This window comes from Podarcis filfolensis, assembly GCF_964270895.1.
Source record: "Podarcis filfolensis genome assembly, chromosome: 1".
In the NCBI taxonomy this organism is placed as follows: Eukaryota; Metazoa; Chordata; class Lepidosauria; order Squamata; family Lacertidae; genus Podarcis; species Podarcis filfolensis.
In genome coordinates this window covers 1,035,254-1,052,709 of record NC_139604.1, presented here as the reverse complement: position 1 = coordinate 1,052,709, position 17,456 = coordinate 1,035,254, and the positions used below count along the sequence as shown (strand labels likewise).

The following is a 17,456-nucleotide window of genomic DNA, read 5'->3' as shown; positions in this document are numbered from 1 at the left end:
TAATTATTACCATATTACTTTATGGATCCCATTGAGCTAAAAGCTATTCTGCACTAATATTCATGTAAGACAATTTTTAAAAGGAACTTGAAGTTGCTTTCTTAATCAAGTGACTCCGGTTGTTGACTTACTCACTGGGCTGGTCAGCATGTAAACCAAACCATGGCTAAGCATGAGGAGGAAGCAGGCCTACTGGTGCAGGGAGAAAACAGCCGCCACTTCCTTTCTTCCCTGCTCCCTTGCAATGGCTTAGTGCAGCCAGTGGGGAAGGAGCAATGTGACTGCCATCTTCTAACTGTGACCCAGTGCTTCTTCATGCTTAGCTATGGTCTAGTTTGGCTTAGCAATAGATGCAAACAAGGTCACCATCTCAGTGTATCACTCTAAGAAACAAGCACTGATCTTTTGCATCTCAGCCCCTCTGCATTGCATACCTTCTGAGGCTCCACCTCTGTTGGAAATTCTGTGCTTACTCGAGCTATTTCCTGTGGAAATAGGATATTTGTCCTGGTACCTCTGCCCATGCACCTTCTCTGCTTGCAGCACAACACATTCAGACTTGTGCAAACCAGCCTTCACTAACTTGGAGTCCTCCAAAGGTATTAGACTACAAGTCTCATCGCCCCTAGCCAGCTGGTGAAGGTTGGTGTAGACTAAATCTGTAAATGGGGTTGTGGGCTGGGTGACCCTATCTTTTGGCAAAGTTTCTACAATTATGTTGAGGAAGGGGTCTTTTCAGACTCACAATAAATGTGCAAAGGCTGGGATGCAGTTGCAAAGACTGTGTGAAGCAAGAGAGAGAGAGAATGAATGGCAGAGAGGAGGGGAAGGCTCTGATGTTTCTCTAGGGAAAAGGGGGCATGTGCTAATATAGCATAGACCTGCCTGTCAATGGGTTGTTCTATATTCCCTTCCTTGAAGTTCTGTCCCTACTGCTGATTTCTCCTGCCTGTCTCACATGCATTTGTGGAAACCCTGAACACAAAGGCTGAAATTAGGACAACAACATCCTCCAAATATATCCCTCTCTCTGTTTCAACTGTTTCAAGATGCAACCAAATATATTTGAACTCAGCTGATGTACCGATTCTACAGCAAAGCTGGGCGCAATCTTCTCATTGATTTCATTCAGTTTGTCCAAAAACATCTGCCTGTCCTCTGTGGCTATGATAGATTCAACTGAAGTTCCAAGGACCTTCACACCGTATTCCTGCAGAATGCCACGTTTGAACAGCTCCACTCCTGCACAGAGAATGAATGGCATGGTCAGTATTATACAACTGCTCTCTAGGAAGATTTCTGTCAATCAGCTGTCTGCACCACTCAGTCAGTTCCAACCCAAAAGAGTAACTTTGACAGATAGGACCTTCACATGTCTCTCCGGGCAGAAAAACCATTTGTCTGACATTTGAATATTAGGAGGGCTGCCAGTTTTTCAACCCCTGCTGGGCAAGTTTCTACTCTCTCTGATGTAATGCAGGCGATCCAGGAGCCTGCTTGCAGAACAGCACTGCCATGTGTAGCAGCCTATCAAAATCATACACCTGTTTTGAGTATGCTCAGAGCTGTTTCCTTGAAGGCCAGAACTCCTCACAGCTTTTAGCATGTTCTGCTGCTATTATTTCTTGTTTGCTTTTGTGGGACTTTGTCAGTGAATTTCTGAAATGAAAAATGTGGGTTATATCTGGATCTCATATTGACTGACACCATCCTTCCCCAAATCTAGAAGATATTCTCCCTCATTTCAAACCAAAGAGGCTGATTATGATTTTTCTGGTGTAATGTACTCTGCACTGCAGGGGGTTGGACTAGTTGGCCCTTGGGTTGCTTCCAACTCTATGATTCTATGATTCTGATGCAAAAAGTGTGACAAAGTTCAAGATGCAACATTTGAAAGCGAGGAATTGACCAATAAGATTACAATCTGCTGTTACAATGACTCAATATCTCAGTATTGTGTATTAGCTCTAGTCACAATTGTCTGTAAGTTGTTGGTTCAAAGAGCTAAAAGTGGTAAAGCCACGATCCTTCTTAATGTGGCTAAAATCATTGCCTCTAAAAAGCCTCCTGGTCTGAATTTACCTCATCAGCAGGCATGTATGTGTGCAGGATAGAGAGACATCTGTGTTCTCTCATTATGTACATATCTGACTGTGTAGCCTGGAGGAGTTATCATAGCATGGTACTGTTAAGCAAGCAAATGTCTCTCTCTCTCTCTCTCTCTCTCTCTCTCTCTCTCTCTCACACACACACACACACACACACACACACACAATGACAGCTGCAGCTTGAAACTTGGTAAATACCTTGGCTTTTCAATTTACCTCATGAAACATTCTGCAATGACCGCTCCCCGCTTAAAAACGGGGGGCGCCCTTTGCGGGGACGCGTGCAGCCCCTGGATCTCGAGCGGCTCCAATAGCTTAGGCTTGGCCTTGCCTTCCCTCAGGTGGGGTACCTGGAGGTCTCCGCCTACCTCAGTCATTTGCCCAATCCCACCTGGGGGAAGCGTTGCCAAGGAGACCAGTCCAGGTAGGGGAGGGATTACCTGCCCACACAATAGAGGGAGGATCTTACCTGGGAATCCTCACTTGCCTCCAGAGCTTCTCCCACCCTACCCACCCTCAGTTAATGTCTTATTTGGAAGGTTAACTTTTCTTCACAGGTTTCGCAGGTTAACTTTTCTTCACAGGTATGCGGGCGCTGCTACGTAAGGTCGCTGTTAAAGGGCCGGAAAGGAATTTCCCTGCATTGGCAGGTTTCGCCTTTCCCGTAGCAAAACGTCACAACTTTGGCGGTATCAGGCCTTGGGCGGAATCCTTTAGTCCATCTTCCTCTTTGCGGCGGCGATACCAGGGTTCCCCGTTAAAGGGGTTTCTGAAGGGAGGCTTTGGCCGTGCGCCGAAAGGTTGTCATTGCTCTCCCCTGCGGCGGCGGCGTAACGGGGGTGGCTGTCTCTGCTTGAACATATGTTCTCCAGAGCCGGCCCATCCCCCACACACACACTGGATAACCCTGATGCTCCCTAGATCCCCAGCTGGGGACTGGGGAGGGAGAACGCCCAATGCCTGAGCCAAGGTCTACCCACATTTGAAATTAAATAAAGTTGTGGCCAATTTAATCCCATAGCACGTTGTCTCGAGTCGTTATTCCGCATGACGGGGGGACCGCGGGGGATCTGGGGACTCCGCCTGTCCACGCAAATCTTGAAACCATGCATATTCTTACATTAAAAAAACCCAAATAGAAGATAGGACCATAGTTCATTTGCTATAATAATTGTCCTTATTTATATAAAAGATTACTACATTTCACTTAGTTTCCAGCATGCTAAGTTCATGAGGATAGCTTTCAATGGTAAGAAGAGAGAAATGCATTCCCACAACAAACTTACCACAGTTGAGAGCGGTCTGCCCACCCATACCAAGAATTAAGCCATCTGGCCGTTCTGCTTTGATGACCTCTGTAACAAACTGTGGGGTGATTGGGAGAAAGTAAACTGTATCAGCTTGCTTTAGGCCAACCTCATTGGTCTGAACTGAGGCAATATTGGGGTTCATCAGGACCGTTTTCACATTTTCTTCCTAGAAAAATTTTTTAAATACAGTAACTATTCATTCAAGAGCTACATTCACATCTCACAGGAACAACCTAGTGCCGGTAATTTTTTTAACTATTGCAGACCAGAAGTATGTGTAGATTTGTGAGCACAACACCATGCACTGGGAGGAACAGCTTACAAGGTCAATGCTGTGGACAAATCAACTCAGCCACCATCCATGGGCACAAACATTCTGGCTCTCCAGGCAGGGATGAAGTGTTTCAAGTTGCACCTCTGGTGGAAGAGCAATTCTCTCATTGATTAGATTAGATTGATTAGGATGGACCTCTTTCAACTGGATGGTGTGCACCTATCCAACATGGGCAAAGCCTTGCTTGGTGACCTATGCTCTGGCCTTAGTTTGGTTGTAGCAGTAGGTGGAGTTGCTGGGATTTGGACTGCTTCTCTTGTGACAGAAATGGCATTGGGAAGGATCAAAGCAGAAGGGAGGCAAAAGGGCTCTAGGGGAGGATACGGGCAAGGCACACCCCTAGCTCAGGTGTGGCCCAGCCTTGCCTAAAGCCCTCTCCCAGTTGCCCAGTGGGATCCCGGATGCTTGGCCTGCACCATGCAGGGATCCAACACTGGCCAACTCTCAATGGTGCCTGCCATCAAACGGAATTCCATTCCAACAGCAAGGTCGGAGTGGAATGATCTGATTCTTGCCCGACTATTGTCATGCCAATCCTGCATACCTGCTGTATAAGCAAATAAATTTGTGGCCTGTTATCGCCCAGGACCGTGGTCTAATGTGCATTATTCCAGCTGCAAATCTGCAACCACCACACGAGTTCTGCAAGCAGGACACCAGCACATGCTACCGCTCTATGGGAGTGTTTTAAATGCATATGCTACTTCAATATATTTCTGCTTTCCATTCTTCCCATGGCTGTCCTTGTGAATTAACACTTGCTCGCATATGTTGCCTATTTACGTTTGGCCTCATGTTAATCATTCATGGTGTCGAGCTGCCTAATAAACAGCAGCTTAAGGCTAGTCTTGCATCAACACAATGGAAGGCGAATAATGATGTGAACACTTAGGCACGTCTTGCAGTGCTACACTCGCACAAACATGGCTTCACATGCTGTTGTAAATCACGTTGCCAGAGGCAAGGTCACCAAGAGCAAGTGTCGCTTCTGGAATGGCTGATTAGCAGCAAGATCAAGACGGCTGGCTGCTGGTGAGCCCAGGAAGGTCAAGCTAGCAAGATTTACTGGGAAATGTAACTTTTCTTAAATGTGAAAGCAGAGGGCAAGCGAAGCAGAGAACAGGAGAGTGTCAGTTTGAGAAGAAATGCTTTTCTTTAGAAATCAAGATGATCTTTGTATAGGGAAGGTGCCTCCAATTCATTTCTCTAATAATTTGATTTTTCCAAGCAGTATCACAAGCCAGCAGAGCTTCCTCACAGGCTGACTGCAGTCTACATCCAGGCTGCAGAAAAGCACGATGAATCTGTTTGACAACTCCAGGGGAATGGATGGTCTCCTTTCTGGGACAGCCAAATAGCAGCATGGTCTTAAATGTTAAAGAATTTTGCTTGGAGAATTCAGTGTTTTACAGAAACAAACCTTAAGTGTCATTTATTTCAATGGAAGTGAATTAAAACATGTGAAATCAATGGGACATAAAAACTTTGGCTGGGAAATGTCATAAAAACTTTGGCTGGGAAAAGTCAATTCATCTTTTCTCAGGACAGTTAGGACTTGATTTTCATGATTAGGAACCATGTAAATGCTCTGTCTCTCTAAGAATGAATGAATGAATGAATGAATGAATGAATGAATACATTTTGTTCTCTTACCTCATAAGGTTCTATTGCTATTTTAACCTCCATGTTGCAAAAGAAAACTTAAGAAACAGCTGTAACATGTGAGTTATTGGACAAGATTTCTTAGGCTGCAATCCTATGCTCACTTACCTGGGTGGGACAGGGAGTAAATCCATTTAACCCAATGGAGCTTACTTCTGAGAAGACATGTATAGGAGTGCATTGGAAGCCCCCCACCCACCCAGTTCCATTTACTATAGAAACCCTATATGTATGTCAGCTACAGACATATGTCCAGACAAAGTGTTTTGTGAATAATTTAAGGCCTCTTCCAAAGCCTCTTACTGCCTCAGAAATGTTCCCATTTACACTTTTTGCAAAAAAACCAAAAACAATGTCAGGTCACCTGCGTGACTAGCAGTGTATTGGGAGGATATACATAAACCCAGGATGCCTCAATTATTTTAACACATATGATGTGTTGTGATCTGGTTCACACAAGTACCAGTGATCTGTCATTTTAAACCTATCTTGGTCTCCCAACCAGGGAACAGACAGAACTTGATACCAAGCTATACATGACAAATAATGAATGCTTTTTCTACAATAAATCAGCAAGGCTGACATTTCTTTTGCACAACCATTTATGTGAACTTATTTCATTGCGCACATATTAATAACAGAATTTGATCACAACCTGTTCACAGGAATGATAAACAGAGTTTTTATGCTCACTGAATAATGCAGCCAGTTCTGCCTATATTTCCATATGCTATCAAAAATGTAAACAAGGCAGAGCAAATAATTACATAAGTACTACATGAAGGAGCAAGGATGGATGTGGAGCACGCTAAGCAAGGTGTGGGGAAACTGTGGCCCTCCAAATGTTGTTGGACTACAGCTCCCATAGTCCTTGGGCACTGGCCATACTGGCTGGGGCTGATGGGATTTGGAGTCCAGCCACATCTGGAGGGGCACAGGTCCCCCACCCTTGTAAGAAACACTTTACTTTGCCTCCCACATTCTCACCTTCATGGCCTTGACAGCCTGTGATCCAGAATAATCAAATTCTCCTGCTTGACCGATACACAAACCGCCAGATCCCAGGATTAGAACTTTGGAAACCTGAAGACAAGCAATAGGTCAGTAGAGCTATATCAGCACATGCGCTGTTGGCCCCCATCTCACAAGAAAGCTGGGTCCTCACCTGTTCTTTCTTCCAAGATGTTTTCCAAGACAACAAAGGGTCTGCTGTTCTCCTACTACAGGGGTTGGGAACCTTTGGTCGCAAGTGAGGGACAATGGCAGAGTACTCCCTCACCCCCAGCTCCTCCCTTGCATTACAGCTGCTGTACTACAGCCCTCCTTGACCTGGGGGCTGAACTTCTGCATTTGTGAGGCTGCTCCATGTAGAAGTTCTAAATCAAGGATCCTAAATCATGCAGGGAACCTCAGTCTGCACAAGCATAAAGGCTTCCTGCAGCAGAAGGCATTCCTCCAACATGGTGATGGGATGGAAATGAGGGGTGGGGCTCATGTGCTCATCCCCAGCGTCTTATCATGGATAGGATTAAAAAGGTAAAGGACCCCTGACAGTTAAGTCCAGTCACAAATGACTCTGGGGTTGCGACGCTCATCTTACTTTACTGGCCAAGGGAGCTGACGTTTGTCCACAGACAGTTTTTCCGGATCATGTGGCCAGCATGACTAAGCCGCTTCTGGCGAACCAAAGAAGCGCACGGAAACGCCATTTACCTTCCCGCCGGAGTGGTACCTATTGATGTACTTGCACTGGCATGCTTTCGAACTGCTAGGTTGGCAGGAGCAGGGACCGAGCAACGGGAGCTCACCCCGTCGCGGGGATTCGAACCACCAACCTTCCGATCGGCAAGCCCTAGGCTCAGTGGTTTAGACCATAGTGCCACCCGCGTCATGGATGGGATTAAAAACCTCAAATAAGATTTTTGCCAGACATCTTGAGGATTTCTTTAATGGGCTACTCTCTACCCAGGGGCAAAACCTAGTTCCGGAGCCCCATCCATGTCTCTGCATGAGTTGTCCCTGAAGCATATCTAGGGGAAAGTACCTCTTTTTTTCCTTTGGCACTGCATCTCAACTTCCATGCATATGAGTTTAGAATATGCTAACGGTTATTGATACACATTACACATGATCAGGATCCGTACCCCACCTGCTTCATCACCCCACGTTCGTTTTCCTGCTTTTAAATCTGTTGCTTGGTTTTAAGTGCCATTGGTTGGTTTGTTAGCTGGCTCTGGGGTTTTAGGTTGTATATCTTATTTTGTACTGATCCATTTTCAATGCCAGCTGCCTTGTGTACTTTTACAGAAAGCCAGGATATAAATTTGCTAAGACATCAATGTCATCATATTCATGTTCCTCCTGAAATAAATGTATTGGTCTCCTGTTTGCTTATCTTCCTGCATCATACTGATGCTGAGCTAAATATTTTCAAGTTTTGATTTCTACCTCAAAAGTAGAAATTGCAGGGGATCAAAATCCACCCTTAACACACACACACACAATTCTGTCTTTCCCCAATGTTTCCCTTCAGCTGTTGCTTTGGCAACCATTTCCTGTCTCCCTTTCATTCATCCATGAGAAATCCAAGCCAATGACACTTCCTATACATGTCTTATGGGCAATCCTGGCTAACAGGGTCTATTTACAAATCCAAATCCAACACATTCTCAGCCCTTTCTCTGGAAAAACTAAAGAACAGCTTCATGGAAACTGTCACACCTCCTTTCTGTTCAAAACTACAATATCCTGTCCTTTGTATAAAAGCAAAAATTCAAATATTTAGAACAAAGGATTCTAACACAGCAACTCAATATAAGACTGAACCAGTCCTATATTGCACACACTGGTTTGTGCAATGAGTTGACTCTGAAGTTGTCTTTGCATTAAATTCAGCTTTCCGAAGAAAGGAATAACTTTGCCACAAAAAGGAGGAGCTTTATAGAAAATCCAGCAATGCAATACATATTAGGAATTTTCAATAACCTTTGAGACTCTCATGCTGTTTATATGAATGCCCAATTGCTGTTACTGCAAAATAAATGCAGAGACATTTGTAATGAAAATTAGCATGCTGACCAGTATGAGTTTTACATTTGCATTTCACACTGATTCAAACAAAAATTCCTGGAAATGCCTGGAGACTGCCCTTTCGTGTATAGGGCAGAATATGAGCCTAGAATCAACAGAAAGAGAGGTAAGACCAGGGACCAGTATCCCCAGGTCTAAGTAGCCCTAGGCCTAAGGTGCAGGAGAATTGAATGGCTTGACAGCCCACTATATTTATCCCAGGAAGCAGAACCACTTGAGAGAAGGAAATTCGGTGTCATAAAAGTTGTGAGCAATAAGTTTTTTTGTTAGTTTTTTTGTTATACAAGTCTTAGAGTTTTAAATAAACTGAAACGCAATTCTATTTCAGCTTTATTTGGTAGCAAGCTAGAATGACTGTGCAAAATGTGCAACTCATTTGTTTATTGCCACATTAACTTACAGGCAAGTGTGCTTCAATATGACTGATCATAGTTCTTGTGTTGTATTATTTGTTCTGCGCCCAGATGCTTTGTGGGAGGATATAGAGTCATATGGGGGGAGTGTAATCTAAAAATGGAACCAGCCAAGTTTTATTTACAGCTAACAGCATATAAGGACCCACAACATTCAGCTTCCCAAGAATATGCCAGCAGTGGGCTTTGGATTCAAACCACTCCTCCTCCACAGGCTCACTGGTTATTTGGGGCAAGTCACTCCATCTCTGCCTCACTTCCTCATCTATGTCCAAAAATTCTGCACTTGCAAGGCACACAGCTCAAATTCCTATGTATCAACAATTATTTCAAAGCAAAATGAGAGTTAATATAACTATAATAAGTAACAAAATCAGGACATTTTTCACAGGATACTTTTGGTTGTGCAAATCTCTATGTTCTGGACAGCAAGTCTGCCCACCTTTTTCAATAATGGTACCAGTCACTGTATGACTGATGGCTAAACACAAAACACATTAATAAACTGACCTCCACTCTCGAAGTTGCAGCTGTGGCCTTGGGCAGCACTGAAGCGATACTGGTACCTTTTCCCTTCTTGATCAGTGAAATAAATGAATCAAATAAGAACTAGGGAAAGTAAACAAAATGCATATCAGCATTCAAAAGAAGACCACATTTATATTATAAAAAGACAGAAAGAACAAGGGAAAACCATGTTTGTAATGTAGCTCTATGGCTATCAATGTTACCACGCTGAGTCCATCTACCACATATTTCTCAAGTTGTAAAAGAATATTGAACATACTCCTGTACACAAGCAGGGTCTTCAATCATTTTCACTACAAAGCCACTTGACCCAGTCTACTCTTACTAACCTTTAACCGAAATAATTGATACAAAATCAGTTCATCACATAAAGCCATAAATACTGTGCTTTGCATAAAATCTGTATTTTTTGGAAGTTAGCATAAGTTCTACAGAATTACTATCATAAGCACAGGATTTGAAGGGTTTTAGTGCAACAAGCTAACATGATTACCCTCTATGGAATTTCCCTGTTTAGTATCATTAGAACTCTCTCTAATTAGGTTGTGAGTCTAATTCACTTAATTAATAATTAACCTAATTAATAGATGCACTCATTGTCTTGTGTCCCAAACCAAACAAGCACGCAAGTGCTTAAGAAGTTTAAGGCATGCATCTAATCCAATCTGCAGGAAAATCTTAGCATGGATCAACAAGGTCTTTACGAGAGAAGCTGCTGTATATATCACTTCTGTTCAAACTGGATTACGCTTGTGTGTTCCAATGGACAGTACCTCAGGCTTTTATTTAGAGACCTGGATTTAAACACAGTCTGCAATTCCATTAAGCAATCTTCAACGAGTCACTCTTGCTCTGTTTCAGTTCCCTAGCCTATTAAATTGGGAATAATAGTGCTCCATCTTCTGGTCTATGTTTAGTTAACCAAAAATCCCCAAATAAATAATGATTAAAATGCACCCCCTTAAGCATTTTTTGTTGCTGTTTATCTCCAATGAATGCTAAATATGGGCAGGCATGTCCTCTTTCTCCTCGCTTCACATCCTTATGCTGTTTAATCACAATCTCCCACCTACTCAACCTATTGCTGGAGGGATTGTCATGGGAGATCACAGACAGGGGATTAAGCCTCATTTTCAGACATGAGAACAAGGAAGTGTGCATATGAATCCATTTAAATAGCTCTACAACTTCAATAATGCGAAAGTATTCAAAATGTATTTGAAATATAATAGGTCTTGTTTTAAAATAAAGGGAAGGAAAGGAAAGGAAAGGAAAAAACCTATCTGCCTTTCAGTGACATAAACTGCTTTCGTTTACATAAATCATGGACAGTGGTACCTCGGGTTACATACGCTTCAGGTTACAGACTCTGCTAACCCAGAAATAGTGCTTCAGGTTAAGAACTTTGCTTCAGGATAAGAACAGAAATGGTGCTCCAGCGGCGCAGCAGCAGCAGGAGGCCCCATTAGCTAAAGTGGTGCTTCAGGTTAAGAACAGTTTCAGGTTAAGAACGGACCTCTGGAATGAATTAAGTATTTAACCTGAGGTATCACTGTGTATGAGGTTTGGGCCCCAATCCTACCTATGCAAATTGTGCTGCTTAGTTTAAAACAATATATCACACTTAGATCAAAGCACAGCAAGGCCTGAGCATATAATTCAGTGAGATCTACTGCTTTCAAGGACTGCTTGTGGGTTTCCTTGAAGCATCTAACATCTGGCTGGCCACTGCTGAAAGAAAGGTGTTTAATCTGATCAGGATGGGGAACCTGAGGCCTTGGATATGGCCCTCCCAAGCCTTTCTATCTGGCCCTCAGGACTCTCCCCAAGTCACACCCTCTCCTTTGGCCATATCCTGTCTCAATCACGCCCCTCACAGGTGCCTGGCTGGAATGCCTCCTTGAACAGTAATAATGTTTCTTGCACATGGGGATGAGGATGTAAAAAACCCCACTGTTTTTTTGCACGACTGGAAGGTAGCCTAAAGGTAAAGGTAAAGGGATCCCTGACCATTAGGTCCAGTCACGAACAACTCTGGGGTTGCAGCGGTCATCTCGCTTTACTGGCTGAGGGAGCCGGCGTACAGCTTCCGGGTCATGTGGCCAGCATGACTAAGCCGCTTCTGGCGAACCAGAGCAACACATGGAAACGCTGTTTACCTTCCTGCCGGAGCAGTACCTATTTATCTATTTGCACTTTGACGTGCTTTCAAACTGCCAGGTTGGCAGGAGCAGGGACCAAGCAACAGGAGCTCACCCCATCGTGGGGATTCGAACCGCCGACCTTCTGATCAGCAAGTCCTAGGCTCTGCGGTTTAACCCACAGCGCCACCCGCATCCCAGGAAGGTAGCCTATTGTGGGTCAAATGCATTGTGCCACCCCATTTTCCCCTCTGGCCAAGTTTTCCCGTGAAGACATGGTGAAAAATGTTCCTCTGCTCTTATGATCTTCCCTACATGGTATGGGCAAGTCACATTGCTCAAAAATAAATACATGTTTAAACCAATAGGTCTTGCAGAGCTCCCGGAAGAAAAGAGAAAGAAAAAGGAAGGATGCTACACAAAATTTGTTTTGGTTTTAACAAGCTGCTGCGCTGTGTGGGACACCTTTGAACTGGCACCAAGATTGGACTGCTCTCTTATGGTTGGCAGTACCAACAGCATACAGGGGTCCCATGGCCTTAATTCGTGGCATGGCCAAATGTACAGAAGACAGGATAATGCCTGGTCTCAATGGGAAACAATTGGCAGAATATTTCTGTAGCGTTCCAAGTCTTGGCCAGTCTCGCACTCCACATGCTTTCCTCCAACAAGTCTTAAATCTAAGCACCTTTTGTCAGATTCATCCCTTCACAGTACCTCTGTGTCTGTTGGTCCAGGATTGGCTTCTGGGTAAAACTGCGCTGTGAATATCGGCTTGGTCTCATGCATAATTCCCTGCATGGGTTTTTCAAAAAAAGGTAAAAAGGGTTACCTTAATTTCCCTTCTGTAAACAGGAGAGTTATCAAAATGCTACTGTTGACAAACCCTGCAATCAGGTTTAAAGGCCCAGGACGACTTAGCAACAACAGCTGAAATTCATTACACTCCAGGTCTTCAAACGATGTTTTATCCACTAAACTGCTGAGCAGCTCACAATAGCATCTCTGCAATGCACTGGCTAGTGCACATGCTTTGACATAGTGCTTGTTGAATTTGAAGCACCTTTTTTAAAAAAGAAAGAAAGAAAAAAGCAGCACGCTATCCCTCTCCAACTGCCTCCCTAATATTTCCACATAGGTTGTTTCATCGCCATCTCAAATTCATTGTGTCCAAAACTAAACTACCTCCCAAGCCTTCCTCCCCTCAAGTACTCTCTTTAGTGACAGACGCCTTCTTCCTGCTTGAACAGACATTAAACTTTGCCTTTATCTTTGACTCCTGTTGCTCCTTTGTCCCCCACATTCAGTTCAATGCTCAGCAGTGCCACATCTCCCGTTATAACATTGCAGAGACATGGCATTTCCCTTCTTTCCATTGGGTAAAAGAAAAAGAGAAAAAAAGAAAATATTTCTCAAGCCCCAGCCATCTCTTGCCTTAACTAGACTTTCTTGTCTTCTGCTGTCTCACCTTGATCTCCTCTCATGCCAATCCAGCACTTCTAGCCTGTCAAAATCACTCTGTGGTTGCTCCGATTATGTAACCCCCACCCAAATCTCTACACTGGCATCCTATCCACTCCCATTCACTGAATTGGCCCCCTTGTCCCACCCTCGAGCTTTGCTCCTCCAACACCCGCCACCCTCAGCTGCTCGAAGGTCTCCTGGTCCTCAGACAATTCCCTCTTTGCTTCATGTGTGCTTTGCAACAGCCTCCCAGAACTCCTGTGTGATGCCACCTCTCTTATTTGGTCCAAACCCCTCCTCGAAACCCTCTTCTCTGTGAAGCATTTGGCACATCTGCCTAACCTCATGCCCTACTGCAACACAGGCAGTAACCAAAGCTAAGTACATGTCACTGCATATTGCTTCCCCGTCTGCCTTGCCTTGCCCATTCTGGAAGGGATCGCACTATCTCTAAAAGGAATGGGTGTGTAGCAGGGGTGGGGGGCTCCTAGATCCACTACTGTTGTTGGAGGCAGAGGTGGTCTCCACAGTCCAGAATGCTTGCTGCCAGTCTTAGAACAGCGAGAGTCTGGCCATTGTGCAGGGTTGCCATGGGGAACGTTACAGGAACCTCAACTGGTGCAAAAATATAGTGGCGCAAACTGCATGGGATCCATCACCCCTGTGTTTAAAGGACTTCACTGGTAGCCTGTTTGCTACCAAGCCAGACTCAAGGCCTGTACTTAAAGGTATGCTGGGGGTGATGGACTAGTGGTTCCACAGCATCCAGAAATTTGGTATGCAGGTACACAAAAAAGGGTAGTCTCAGTACAAGTGCCTCCATTAAGGAATTTTCTGTGAAATAAGGGCAATGCCAACCTTTTCTCTTTTTTGGTTATTTAAAAAGTTCACTTCTCGATTTTATCAAGCCAGTGATGCTCCTGTCTATTTCTGTCTGCAGGTGTCTGATCCTGATCAGTCCAAGGGTGCTCTCAACATGAGATTGTTTGCACTGCTGACATCATCGAGGGAGGGCATAAACTCATGCAGCTATGAAAGTTTCTCTTGGGTCTATCAGAAGATATCTCCACAAGAAACTGCCCCTGTCACATCTGCTGCACACCACATGCACTGCAAGGCAGATAATATTGGAACACTGTGTAGATGACCAAGGGATAATGATGTGAACGTTACAATGTTGAATCTGCCTTGACAGATGATTGGGGAACATCATGAAGTATCATCCTTTGGTGAGCAGCAAGGGTGCTATACTACCCAGTCTGGGCCCTGCCGATATAGAATTCTATGCCTACTTCTCCCACTACTAAAAATAATCTCAATCTTTGCTAATATAACTTTTTTTCTTTACTTCTATTCTCTTCCATACAAAGGACCCCCGAGTTCCAATTAATGCTGGAAGCAAACCTGAATAACTGCTAGCTTTTATATTTTCAAGAGGAGAAGAGTCATTTCTTCTTTGTTTCATTGTGCCTTGGCTTCAATTTCTCTTTCCATGAGGAACAGTCATACCTAATTAGGGTCTGCAGACTTCTCCATTCAATCTACCAGTCTGGGTTTCCATCACCTCCAGTCATATTTCCTGTTTTTCTGAACATCCAGCCTGAACTCAAAGCCTTGGACACTACTGTGTGATTTCTGGCTCGCTCTATTAAAGGAATCTTCCTGCTATCCCTGAATGGAATAAATCCAGTATATTATCCAGTAATTAACCAAAAAGAAACTATTCATTGAGGAGCAAAAACACACACCAGGAGATTGGCATTCTAGGTAAATCAGAGGCAAGCATGTTCTTGGGTGCACCTGAGCAGAGTACAGCTCATCTTCCCTGTCTCATGAAATTCTTCAAAGATACCCAGAGAGAGGGAGCTTTACCTCATTTGTTTGATCATTCGCATTCACAAATAGAGGCTTCCAGCCAGGAGGGAGGGAGTTGCTGTCAATCGCGTAGCCATGATTCTGAGCAGTAATGAAAGCCTGTCCATTCATCATGTTCACAACTGGTTGATTCTGTCCTCTAAAGGGACACACACAAAGAGAGAGAAGTGGGGAAGGAATAGTTTGGGGAGGTGAGGGTGTGCGTGTGAAGGGCAGGAGAAGAAGGCCACAATTAATAACATGCAGGGGCAAGCAGAAAGGAACACACTGTAGCACCCATTACCATTATCCATTAGGAGGATCACAACTCCGCTTTCTGCCATATTTATTTATTTGCATTTATTATTTACCCATAAATGCCTAATCCTCTATTGGGGGAAAATAATAAAATAATAATAATAATAATAATAATAATAATAATAATAATAATACCAAACAGAAACGCACAAAAGGAGCTACAATAATCCCACAGAGGTTTTGAAAAAGGGCTCAGAAACAATCAGTGGAGAGATTTAACTAATAATCTGCATCAGCTTTAAACTGGAATGGCCAAAGTCAATGCCATGGAGCTGGCCTCCTGACACTGGCATCACTGCTGCTGATGGGGACAGGGCAGAGGGCAAGGCAGCTATGAGTTCCGGGCTGCAGAGGGGCACTGGCAAAGCCCAGCAATGCACTTGTGCAAGCCCCGTCCTTAAAGCAACACCACTGGTGTTGGGGAGGGGGCAGCCTTGCAGCATCACCCCAGCCACTCCTAGCTTTAAGATATAGATCTATAGATAGTAACATTACAAAGCCAGGATGCCATATTTGGGCAGTTTACAACCCAAACTGATTGGTGTGGGGTGAAGGCAGGATAAATACGTATCTTGAATATGCTGTTGTCGCAGGTGTAGATTTGTCACCATACCTGTTGGCCATGGGCATTTTGTAGGATGAAGCCCCAGCTGCCAGACCAGTGATTAGATTCCCCAAACTGATTCCAAACAAAGGTTCCTGACGATCACTCTGTAGAACCTGGATGGGAAAAACTTATATCAACATAAGAAGAGCCTGCTGGATCAGGCCAATGGCCCATCGAGTCCAGCATCCTGTTTTCCCAGTGGCCAACCGGATTCCTGTGGGAACTCTGCAAGCAGGATCTGAGCACAAGACCCCTCTCCCATCCTTATATTCAGAAGCAGTACTGCCTCCATAGTCATCATGGCTAGTAGCCACCGATAATCATTATTCAGCCTTATTGGGTACCCATGAGAGTGTCTTTCCACTTTCTCAAAGCCAAGTATAATTTCGTAAACTTCTATCATGTCACCATAGACAATCTACTTTTCCATCTCACAGTTTCTCACATTAAAGGCAAAGGAGTTTCTGGAAGTAGCACAGCAAGTCAAGTTAAAACAGCCCCCCCTTTTTTTCCCTAACAAGGTAAAATGTTGGAGAGCTGAGGTTTAAGGAATGCACACATCCCAAGGTTGTGAGCTGCCACTGTGCAACATGGGAAATTGAGGACAACAGTGCTTTGAGCAAAATATCAATTGTAGTGCATGTTCTCTACCTTCCTGACATTCTCAATTAGTTCTTGGGCTTGGGTTGGATCGCCAGGACCGCCAGAAAGCAAAAGCCCATCATACTCCAGCCTGGTGAAATCATGATTCCAAGGAACCAGATGCACCTCGGCACCTCTCTGGGAAGGAAACAAAAGGGAAAGTATGAAAAAGTTTACTATAGAATGACATGTAACTCCGTGATGCTGAACAGTACAGCCTAACATGATACAGTAGAGTCTGAATATGAAAAAGCCAACTTTAAAAGGATTTGACCTATCAATCACAATGGAGCTCACTGTCCTCCTTCTCTCAACCTGGCATTTGCTCTCCCTCACTCCCACTCTGACATTTTCTTTATATGGCATACTTTGACGCTTTAGTTTCAGTTTCAGCCAACACTATTCTGTAGTTTTGTTTTTGGGGTATCTGAATCCCTGAATCCCTATGAGGCTTCCTATCTCACTTTGCCTTGGAGAAGCCTAGAATCCCTCTGAAGCACCTGCAGATCCACTGCACACTCCTAATCCAGGTCCCCTGGCTTTCTCAGTTTGGCCTACATGGACAGAACGAATGGGCGCACTTCGCACATGTTCAGAGGTTTCCCCAGTTTGAAAAACAAATCTATCAGACCCAATGAGAAACTAGAATGGACATGACAGTCCATCTTTAGCCTCACACATGCTAAAGATGTGTACAGAGTACAGAACTTGAAACTGCCAGAATATCTGTGAAAACTCAAGCAATTAAACAATTGTCCAGTTTGTTGGTCATGAGCAAATCAAAATTACAAAACCAGTTCCATAGAAGAGAAAGCCATTTTAAAAATGTATGATTTACCTTCACAAGCAAACGAATAGCATTGTGCTTTAATCCGCAATCCACAGCCACAATTTTGATTGGATTACCTTTTCCATATACTTTGACTTCCTGTTGATACATTTAGAAAAAAAGACTGTTATTGGCAACTTATTTGTTATATGCATA

At 43.9% G+C, this 17,456-nt stretch overlaps 1 protein-coding gene and 1 long non-coding RNA gene across 4 annotated transcripts in view; one reads left to right on the top strand and one right to left on the bottom strand.

The window, feature by feature from the left end:
• CPS1 (carbamoyl-phosphate synthase 1) overlaps positions 1–17,456 on the bottom strand; it is a 193,528-nt gene that overhangs the window by 106,413 nt on the left and 69,659 nt on the right. For all 3 annotated transcript variants that reach the window (XM_083626151.1, XM_083626152.1, XM_083626153.1), the window contains 9 exons: positions 17,310–17,399; positions 16,481–16,609; positions 15,836–15,942; positions 14,923–15,064; positions 12,304–12,381; positions 9,428–9,526; positions 6,402–6,497; positions 3,395–3,584; positions 1,085–1,242 (listed from right to left, as the gene is read on the bottom strand). In XM_083626151.1, the coding sequence (XP_083482277.1) occupies positions 1,085–1,242; positions 3,395–3,584; positions 6,402–6,497; positions 9,428–9,526; positions 12,304–12,381; positions 14,923–15,064; positions 15,836–15,942; positions 16,481–16,609; positions 17,310–17,399 (1,089 nt within the window). The remainder of the gene's footprint in view (positions 1–1,084; positions 1,243–3,394; positions 3,585–6,401; positions 6,498–9,427; positions 9,527–12,303; positions 12,382–14,922; positions 15,065–15,835; positions 15,943–16,480; positions 16,610–17,309; positions 17,400–17,456) is intronic.
• Positions 13,660–14,718, top strand: LOC310743650. Its single transcript, XR_014539139.1, has 2 exons — positions 13,660–14,279; positions 14,421–14,718. It is a non-coding gene; the product is annotated as an uncharacterized lncRNA (long non-coding RNA).